General features: G+C 41.7%; 1 protein-coding gene across 2 annotated transcripts in view; it reads right to left on the bottom strand.

Annotated features, from left to right (window-relative positions):
* Window positions 1-1,345: 1,345 nt before the first annotated feature.
* INTU (inturned planar cell polarity protein) overlaps window positions 1,346-11,143 on the bottom strand; it is a 75,412-nt gene continuing 65,614 nt past the window's right edge. For both annotated transcript variants that reach the window (XM_084768505.1, XM_084768504.1), the window contains exons 14-16: window positions 8,426-8,615; window positions 6,129-6,286; window positions 1,346-4,687 (exon numbers count right to left, since the gene is read on the bottom strand). In XM_084768505.1, the coding sequence (XP_084624631.1) occupies window positions 4,576-4,687; window positions 6,129-6,286; window positions 8,426-8,615 (460 nt within the window). In that variant the 3' untranslated portion in view covers window positions 1,346-4,575. The remainder of the gene's footprint in view (window positions 4,688-6,128; window positions 6,287-8,425; window positions 8,616-11,143) is intronic.

The raw sequence follows: 11,143 nt of genomic DNA, 5'->3' as shown, positions 1-11,143 counted from the left end.
GCTTTTGAACGCAAAGACTTAACTTTTCACTGGTATCTCAAGCATGCTAAAGCTTTTCTAATTTTGTGTCTAGTGAAGAAGCATTTAGGCCGGGATTGCACATCAGGAAGCTTGTTAATATTCTGATTACTGCTCATGACCTCTGCTGGCAGGTTCTGGTTCCACGCATCTCCGTCTGCCTCCTCCCCAATGACTCACCGACTCAGCCAGTGCCATCAATCAATTTAGTATACTGTGTCTAGATTAATCTTCCCGAAGCAACCACTATAATCATCACCTATATGTGTGTTTTTTTTTTAAATCAGTCTTCTTATCACGTTGTTTTCAAAATCCTTTGTGAAGCCTACTGCACACTTCAGAAGTGATCAGCTTTTTATTTGTCAAGACCTGTAAGGTGAAATACTTCAGTCTCTGCTAAGCAATGAAGTGTGTCAACAAGAATGTGAGCAGGAGTTGAAGGAGGTATCTATTACTCTCCAAGCCTGTGTTTTTGAGGTAAGGATCTATCTCTGGTCACAGGGGACGTGGTATCTCCCGAGGACAGAAACACGAGTCTGCTGGCTGTCCTCAGTGTCGCTGCCTCTGCCTTACCCTCATTGCTTGTGTTTGACTCTGGCAATATTAGTGCTTGTTCCTCTGTGATGTCATCTGCACTTAGTGGAACAAGACCATTGAGAAAGGACTTACCCAGGAGCCTTGCCTTTTAACACTAAGGGAACTTAGTCAGGTTTTCAAGTCTAGACCTGAAACTGACTTGACTGAAGATCTAGTGACAATGGTATAAAAGAACTTGGGCTAAGGGCCTCTGTGCTCTCTCGCCTCATGAGTCAGCATGGTTACATTGTCTCACTTTCGTCTGAGGTCACTTCTGCAAACCCTTCCAGGGCTACCCTGTCTGCCAACGGCACCACCTTTTCTTACTTCCCTGTTGATTCTCTTAGCATTCTGCAATATACCTTATCTTACTTGTGGTCTCCCTCTGCCATGGGAACACAAACTCTGTGAGGGCAGAAAGCCTTAGTTATTTTGTTCACCTCTGCACATGCAGTGCATGGCAGTGGTTAGAAGTTCAGGAAACATTTGTTGGGTATGTGTGTGTCAAGGCAGTGTAAGATAGCAAGATGGGTCAGTGGGTTAAAGGAGCCACTGTCAAGATGATGACACAAGTTCCATCCCTAGGACCCAAAAAGTAGGAAGAGATGGTGAACTCTAGTTGTACTCTGACCTCATGTGTGGCCTGGCACATGGACCATGGTGTTGTTATGTGAGGACACACACACACACACACACACACACACACACACAAATAAAATACTTTTTAAAGGCAAACATAATACCACAAACAAACCACCAAAACACTTTTATTTAAAACTCTGGATAATGTAGAAAAATAGCTTTAATTACATACAGAAATAAGACTCTTCATAATTAAATTAGTTCATACGGTTTGGTGTGTAGGTTCAAGTTTTAATAGAACTTACCATTTTAAAAAATCTAAAATATAAATCCCTATTTGCAAAACTAGAGTGAGAAGTAATTCTCTTAGATCATTCCTGTCGCGTTATGCAGTGATAGGTAGGGCACAGCGGTGCCCTTTGGTTCTCAAGCAGCGGCCATGTGATGATGATAAATGGCAGCCACAGCTCACACTTCTTAAATTCATAACATGTGACAAAAGGTTTAGAGGGAATGCACAGAAACAAACAATGGCTGAGGCAGAGAAACATAACAGACTGGCTTCACAGTTTTTCAACTTGTGTCAGAAATATTTAAAAGTGATTATTTTACAAGTTCCACTTTGTTAGGTATGCATCATCATCCATAGTCCACGGGCCCAGAAACAAAAGGCAGCTGAGGAAATACAGAAGCGGGAGAAGAGGGAAAGGGAAAGCAAGGGCCTATCATTTCTTTGGGGCTAAGAACCACGTGACAGTGGTAAGACAGTACTTGTGGTTTTATACTTGTTTGAGGTAGGGTCTTGTTGTGTAGCCCGCCTGTTGCTGAACTGGTTACACCCCATCTCAGCCTCCTGACTATGGGGATTACAGGTATGTGCCACCATGCCTGCCTGTGTCTGATTTTCTAAGAGTACCAGGCAGACGCTGTGTTTTACTTTCATACAGTAATGTTCTTTGGGACATTATTACCAGGATGCGAGCAATACCCGACCCAAGAAGGTTCTCTGAGAGCCCACTGCTATGGGATCTGCGCTTGTCACTCCCTGAAAAAGAGATCGACAGGGACTTTACTGTCCAGCAGTCAGACTGTTTGACTTTTGGATGTGAATCTGAACTTATTTATAGAGACGGTCAGCTAAGTTTACCTTCAAAATTCACTTGGAAATGAAGATGCAGACAATATTCATTCCTTAAAAACGCAATGCCTCCTCCACATGGACAGTATAGCGCACATGGACCACCCAGCAAAGGGAGCATCTTTAAGTTCTCTGGTCTGTTGTTCTTTTTACATCACATTTTAAAATAGTGCTCTCATGGCTAACTGACACCAAGAAAGCACCAACAGATCAAAATTTAAGTGGGAAAAAAGTTCCCTGTATTAAAATCTCAAGTCTTAGTTTGTTCTGTTTGAAAACAATCAACAGGTACATTCACCATAATGATCAGTAACAGAAACAGCTGGAGATTTGTGGGTATAGCCAGAAATTTAAGACATTTAATAACTACATTTTTGCAAATGTCAGAACACATACCTTTGTACACAGCCAGTCTGATGAGACAGAAGAGAGTCTGAACTAATCCGATTCTGTGTTACCAGGGAAGACATTTCAAACTATTTCCTACATTTTACAATCCATAAATCCCTTTTCTGACACAAGGGGCCTAATGAAAGCCCAGAAGTCACTGGTGTTACAAACAGCTGGCATCTGTCACTCATGCCTTGATGAGAACCGTTTACACTGACGCAGAGGTAACAGCATTTTTTAAAAGGCCAAATGGTTAAATGGTTCAGGGGGTATACTCATATATTTCCTAGTTTTAAGTTGGAGGGCTCATCTTTAAGGGAAGGAAAATGCAGAGACGAACTTTAGATAGGCTTTAGGTAGCTTGGTATATCATCCTTGAAGGACAAACTACCAGAACTGTAAAGTGTGGGGGACACTGAGCCTGTGGGATGACCTGGGTAGGTGGTTATAATAAATGGAGTATTTACTATATATTTTTAAATACGCTAAATTCTTATGGCCATAGAAAATCTGTGTAGCCAGCCTCTGTACTGCTGAAACTTGCATGAACTTCTGCCAGGTTAAAGCACCCTCTCTCTCCCTTTGGGAAAACCCAATATAGACTGATGCGGAGCTGTAAGAGAGTAATTAGTATTTCATAGAAACGACCAAAGCTTTAGCCTGTGGGGTTTTTTTTCCCCCCAGCGTTTTAAAGCAGATTTAATTTTCTAATAGTGTGTCAGGGTACTAGTTGAGGGCAAAGGATTCCTGGAGTCACAGGTGGTTCTGAGATGCCTGCTGTGGGAGATGGGAGCCGAACTCAGGTCTCTTCCAGTGAGGTAGCTGTCCACGCCCTCTGAGCTACCACCCCAGTCCCCTTTCAGTGTTTTTAATGTGATTTGGTAGAGCTGCTATAAATGAATGTGAAGCAGAATGCCCTTCAATGAGAAGAAAGCAAGCAATGGAAGCTTACAGATGATTTCAAATACGCATCCTAATCCAAATAAGGCTTATCACAGAGAATAAAGAGAAGCAAATAAATATGAGCCAACTCTGTCACCCTTCCCTCTCTGCAGAGAGATAGCTGCTAAAATGCTTAAACTAAGGCAAAGGATTTTGATTTGCTAAGAAACCAGAACACAGATATTGCAAATTTAGACACTGACCAATAAGCAAAACAAACAAAACAAAAAAGCAACACATTTTTCTTAACTGGGCCTTTCAAACTCCCAATGCACTAATACTGGGATTAGTCCAGATGCTCTGGGGGTCTACCTGGTGCAAGAGCTTACTCACAACACAGCACCAACAGACTAAGAACCTTGTCATCTCCTCAGTGTCATGGTTCCTTCACCAGATATCAACTAGGATTGGTTTTAAGAAAAACAAGCTGGGCATGGTGGCCCACGCCTATAATCCCAGCCCTCAGAGGCAGGCGGATCTCTGTGAGTTCAAGGCCATCTTGGTCTACAAAGTGAGTCCAGGACAGCAAAGGCTACACAGAGTAACTCCATCTCAAACAAACAAACAAACAAACAAACAAAAACAAAAAGCAAGAAAAATAATTAGTTGAATATGATCTCCAAATAAACATCTCCTATATTAAATTTTTTATTAAAGAATTCACATTATTTAAAACTATTCAATAAATTAGCATGGAACACCAAAATGGCAATAAGTTAGCAATCTTGTCTCTGTATCAACTCAGATGTCTTATATAATGCTACACATATTTGGTCCACCAAATCCAACAGCACTGCATCTCGGTATTAACAAGACATGTTCTATACTAACAGTGAATACACCGAGCCTTCTTTCCGTATGTCGGTCTTGGCCATTCTGACACTGTCCCATTGTCCGTTTGTGTGTTGCTTTGAGTACCACAAACACAGCTACAACGTCAATCCAAAGAACAATTTAAATGCCATTTCAATGGCAATTTCTGAGACCGAGTCGTGAAAACAGACGTACAGTTCCTGAGGTTTTGGGTGAAGGAAGAGCCTCCTGCAGGAAACAAACAAACAAAAACAAAACAACAAAATAAAAATAAAACCAAACCAAGTGAACAAACCCCCCCAAACAAACAAAACAGAAAAAATGGCCATTTCAGAAATCAAAGGCAATAAAACCCCTTCTGTTTGTTTTCTTTCAGTTTTGGGAGAAGCAGATTATTAAACCTGAAAACAAAAAGCATCAACACCACCAGAAAATCCCAAACCTAAATCTACAGAGAATAGAATACAACTGAGTTTCTACATAATCAATGTATGTCTTAATTAATATTACTGTCCTACAGGTAAACATTCCTGTTTAATCAGTGCACATCTTCATGCTCCTCAGTCTTGAATATTAAGCCTGTTTATTATTATCATCTAGGCAATATTGCGTGTATCATTTTAAGCACCGTAGCCATTAAATATTCTACTGCCACTTATATGCTAGCATTACATTTGCTTTCTTCAGGGTTCCTGTACTATAGTTGTATGGTCTAGTATACTGTGTGTGCATACATATATATGTAGATATTCTTATTTACATATAAATACATAGGTATATGTCAATATTGTATCTATAAACACATAATGAGTCTATATGTTTCAAATTTCTTCTACAAGACGTAAGGCTTGGAGGCGATGACTAAACCTTTGTCTCTGGGTTCACAACTCTACTCACTCATCCATTCATAGAACTCCATCTCTTACATCTTCAGATTTTATCAAGTTGCTATTGAGTGCCAGGTGCAAGTACAGGCATCAACGGTGGGGAAGACAACTAAAAATCCTGATTCCACAAGGCTGGCACTGTGAGGAAGGGAAAGTCAATAAGCACCCCCCCCCCCATCAGCATAGGGGGTGGTGCAGAGAATGACAGAGTGCTGCTTTAGTCGGGAAGGACACTCTTCCCGGTCCTCTCTGAGGAGATAACCTGTCTGTGCTGATGGATATACACGGGGGAACCATGGCAGGAAAATCTACGCGATGCCAAGGAAGCTGGCCCACATGGACAGACAGGTGACACAGGCAGGTGGGTCTGCAAGGAGTGTGTAGAAAACGGAAGAATAAAAGGAAAGTGGGAAAGAAAGGAGAGACAAAAGAAAAGGAAGACATGGGGAAAAGAGTAAGGAGATGTGGGGCATGTCCTCTTAATAATTTGAGAAGGTGTCTGAGCAGCCTTGTTCCTGACCCTTCCCCCTTCCCTCCCTCCCTCCCTTCTTTCCTTCCTTCCTCAACTTCAGCATTATTTGATATCCTCTCTTACCTCCACTGGAAGGACACAAGGGAGGTATTTAGGAAGGAAAAAAAAAATCAAAACTCTAGAACATATGAAAAGATTTTGGCTTGATTACAACCCCAGGTGGAGATTTTAAGGCACCAGGCACCCTCGGCTACTTTGCCTCACATTTCTAACCTTTTATTTTACATTCACACACTTTACTCACACTTACCCTACCACCCAGTAAGACATAACTGGTGGTGCTTTTTTCTGATCAGTCCAGTTTTCAGGTGAACACTCGAACAACACACCATGTTCTTTCACATGGCTCAGAGAACACAGGGAATTTGCAGACTCTGAATCATCTCCACCACTTAGCAATTTCTTTCTCTGCAAATTAACATCTGTCATGAGTATTAACTAGTATTGACGGGGTTGCATTAAAATGTTTGGAACTGGGAATGTAGCTCAGTGACAGACTGCCTGCATAGCATTCAGAGTCCCGGGTTCGAGACCCAAAACTAGAAAAATAAAACAGTTTCACATAAACGTCTGAGAGGTAATGTTGGCTGACTCTGGTATGAAGTGTCTTCCTGTCAAGCTCCAGAAAATCCCTAGTTTTCCTCAGTTCTTAGTTTAAACATTACCATCTCCTAAGATGCATTATAACCTTTCACTCTAGAGAGCAAGTACTGTTCTTTTATTCTTTTCTTTTCTTTTGGGGGGGGGTGAAGGGGGTTTTGAGACAGAGTTTCTCTGTGTGTATTCCTGGCTGTCCTGGACTCACTTTGTAGACCAGGCTAGTCTTGAACTCACAGGGATCCACTTTTCTCTGCCTCCTGAGTGCTGGGATTTAAAGGAGTGGGCCACCACGCCAGGCTCCCCCCCCTTTTTTTTCTTTTTTTGTAGACAGAATCCCACTATATAGTCCTGGCTGGCCTGGAGCTGGTCTCAAACCTGTGGCACTCTTATTGTCTCTTGTTCTAGGGTGGTTGGATTAAAGACATGCGCTTCATCGTGTTTGATCTTTTTAAAAATTCTTTTTAAAAGTGTGTGTGTGTGTGTCCCATGCCAGTGAGTACCTGCAGAGGCTGGCTGTCCTTCAGTTAGAAGCTGTGCTCTCCAAACAGCCGCACAGCCTTCTCACTCTTAACTCATATCCATTCAAGAATTGCTTGACACCCACACGGCTCAGCCTAACTATGATTAGAGTCCCTCTTGGCACCTGCTCTACTGGATTTACTATTTGTTAATTTATTTAGCCTCATCATTAGGAGGCAGGCTTCAGGGGAAGGATTTAGTTTGTTTTCTAGCACCCAGAATAGTGTCTGGAGCAGAGACATTTAATGAAAAAGGCCAATTTCTGTTGCTAAATATGACCAAATAAGGTGACAACAATCCCTGAGCATCCACCACTATGTGAATATGGAGGGAAGAGCCCCAGAACTGAAAGCAGGGAGGGCTCCTGGTCAGGCATAGCACTCCTGCTAAGAACAGTTCCTGAGAACTGGAGGACAGCATGGAGGACAGAAGTGACATAAGCCAGATGGGCCACTTTACAGCTGAGGAAACAGGAAGAGCAGGGCTCCGTAACTCCCAGCCCAGTGTTCTTTTAAATCCAGGTTCTTCACAAATTGGTAGCTGCGTACATCACAAGTGTCTTCCTCAGAGAGATGCTCCTGGACAGATGTTAGATCAGATACAACTCCTCTGTTCCTTCTTCCAGTGTTTTAAAGTTAGTTTTTATTTATGAGCGTGTGTGTGTGTGTGTGTGTGTGTGTGTGTGTGCGTGTGCACACCCATGTGAGTTTACATGTGTCACATGTGTGTAGGTGCTTATGGAGGCCAGAGGCCATCAGATCCCTTGGAGCAGAAGTTACAGGTGGCTGTGAGCTGTGGTCCTGGGAAGCAAACCCCAGGTCCTCGGCAGGAGCAGTAAGCGGTCTTAGCTGCTGAGCCACCTCTCCAGTTCTTCTTCCTCTTTTGAGGCTCAGCATGGCTTCAGACTTACTATGAGTCTGGAGATGAGTTTTTGAATTTCCCATCCTCCTGCCTCCAAGTCAGGAGTATGGGGACTACAGATGGGCACCACTGTACAGGTTTATTCAGGTAGGAGATGGAACCTGGGTCTTCCTGAATGTTAGGTAAGCATTTGACCAACTAAGCTGCAGACCTAGCTATAAACCTCTTAAAATTTTCCTAGAATGAGAGATCAATACCAATTTTCCCTGTCACTATAAGAATTCAATTGGTCTTTTGGTTATCTATAATACTACTACTTAACCACGGGGTGCAATATTTAATGAAATTTCATCCCAGACTGAAACACCAGCCACCAATTAACAAATGGTTAAACCACAAATATTAGGTATGAGTGGCTGATATTATAAACTACCTTTTGTCATTTGCTATAACACCAGGGCCACCATTTTCCAGAGGTAAGACTCCAGGCCACGAGACTGAATTAAAGGAAACACTGTTGGCTATGCTAATGAAAGATCTGGCAGAAACCTATGTTTAAATTTTTACCTCTTCCTTCATTGTCTGTTGGAAAGTTGCACGGATAGACAGACAACACTGATGGAAGTTCCTTATGAGTTGAGAGTGGACGGAGCCACCAAGCTGAGCCACCTCTTCATGGGTGGGGGTGATGAAGATGCCTTGAACTGTTTCTAAGGCAACGTAGTGGAAGAGTGTATTCTCAGGACCAGAGGTCAATCTTGGGAAGGAGAGAAAAAGGAAATTTAAGTAAATTTAGGAGAATTAGTTCATTTTGGATTTTGTAGAGTTCTCACAAGGTTATTTGAAATAGTATTAGCAGTACGGTTATGGACAGAAAGCTGAGCCGAATGTTCAATTCCCTGTCCTTAACTAAAGTGCATGGTAGGCCTTCACTAATTCCCTCATGGAGACATACAGTGCTAGCTGTGGATGGATAAACACCAATTCATTTGCAAGTGTCTTGAACTCTCTTTACTAAACAACCAAACTGGATAAGCCTTCTTTTTCCTTGTTTCGTAATGAGTAGCTGAGCTCATGTTTGGCACATATTTCAACAAGCCATAAAAACGGTGTTAATTCAGCACAGGGCACATACAATATTATCTCAACCAAACTAAACTCATGGAAATCAGCAGGACTAAATGTTTTGCCATGGCAACAACAATGCAGGAAATACACAATTATTAGCAATTACCAAGTTAGACTACTATCTTTACCCCTGTGCCAACAGCTGATAGTACTCTGTACTACTCCAACCTGCATCTCACGGATGTTCTGTTTACCACTCTAAGGGCAGCAGAACCCAGTGGAGGGCAGCGTAAAAGTGAGGCAGCCTAAAGTCTCACGCAATAGTCAACTTTATTCAGAGCATCAGACAGCTTATACTCCGAGGGTCATAAAGTGCACAGCCACAAGGGTAAGCAAGCACATGCGGCAAAACCACGTTTTTCCATATAAGCAAGTAACAATAGCCAGTTGTGATGAATAATATGAAGTAAACTCACTCCTCACTGCTGCACCTGGGAGGGGCACATTCCAAAAACAATTCCATGTTTTTGAAGAAACTGAGGTCACAAGACTCTTGTCTTGGTTCCTTGGAGTTTTCTCACATGACTCCATTCTTGGGCCATGTTCCAACAATATTTGCTTACTGTTTTCAGTTTTTCTTCTCTTTACTATCTCTTCCCCTGATCTTTAATCTCAGATATGTCAGTAGAGACTATAAATAATGCTTAAGTTTTCCCAAGTGAAGAAGAGTTAAAAGAATAACAAAAAAGCAAGAAATAATAAAAGTTACCATGAATGAATGTATTCTATGTGCCACAGTGTATGCTTAAAAGTATCTTAATTTCAAATTTCATAGCGATCATTCATGATACTAAATATTATTGTGCTCCTGTTAGCCATGGGGAAGTAGTGTCCTGCACTGGGATAAACCTGATTTTAGCTGCACGGCCTTGCAGGATTTGGCTGACTTTGCAGCCTGTGTTCCCTGGATCCTATCTTTTCGTCTCCACAGCTGGGTGTCAGGAGCTGGGAGGCCAATGCAACACAACTAGGGAGGAAAGAGGATGCTTCATGCAAAGCGGTATCCTGGGGATGGGGTAGGTTGAGATTATTGAAATACAGAGTAGATGCAACTTTGGCATTGAGTAATGCTTGGTGTCAAAGATATTTTTTACATCATATATTTACAAAGGTGGTATATACAAGTTAGAGTAATACATTACTCTAGCAGTATGCTTTTATGATGAACTTTCCCTATCATTAATGAATAAGTTGTACATGATTGCTATCTTTTAAAGGAAGAAACCCTGTGATTTCTATGTGTGGATTTGCACAAGCTATTAAGCTTAATAAAGTTTCTTTTAAAATAAAATGTATATATTTTAAAAATAAGGTATGGCAGTAATGAAATGATCTTAAATTTTGCAGTTAATTGCTAAATGGAAAAGTAGAGTTTCAAAAAGGGTCCCAGTTAACCATAGAAGGTTGGATTCAAGTATATTTGCTTAAAAAATGTTTTAACTATTAAAAATTAAACACTCACATATGGTGGTATTAAATATAAACTTTTACACATTAGATTTTCAGAGCACTATTTTAATCAGATAAGTTATCTTATTTTTGCCCTAACTTCAGACAGAAAGCATTTCTTGGCAACTGCTATTTGCACACTTGCCCCTAAGAGTTATGCACCCATGTTTCCTGCATATGTGAATTGTTTCTACATGTTCCGTTGCTTAAGTGCAATTAAGTTTTACCAGCTGGTCCCACATATGACATCAAAATTAAATACCAGGCAAGAAGATTCTGGCAGATAAGGTAGATAAGCACAAAACAAACGTAATCAAAGTGGCTGTGGGGTTAGATTTAGCTATGTTGGGAAAGCGGTGCCCTTCAAGCATCAGGTCCAGAGTTCAAACTGCAGTACCCGTAGAACACTGGGCACAGTTCACATGTGCAGCTTTAGCTGTCGGAGGCAGACAAGGAGGCCTGGGGCTCACGGCAAGGCAGCTTAGCATGCTTAGTTAACTCCAGGAAGCGAGAGACCTTATCTCAAAAGACAAGCCAGGCAGCTCCTGAGGAATGACAATCAAGGTCATCCTTTAGCCTACACACACACACACACACACACACACACACACACACACACACACACACACACGCTGGGGGGGGTGCGGGGAAGGGAGCAGGGAGAGAGGGAGGGAGGGAGGGAAGAGAGACTACTTCGTAAGGTAGTTA

The sequence above is a fragment of the Acomys minous genome, assembly GCF_964271855.1.
Source record: "Acomys minous genome assembly, chromosome: 19".
Taxonomy (NCBI): domain Eukaryota; kingdom Metazoa; phylum Chordata; class Mammalia; order Rodentia; family Muridae; genus Acomys; species Acomys minous.
The sequence above is the reverse complement of the archived record's forward strand: the minus strand, read 5'-3'. Positions and strand labels throughout refer to the sequence as shown.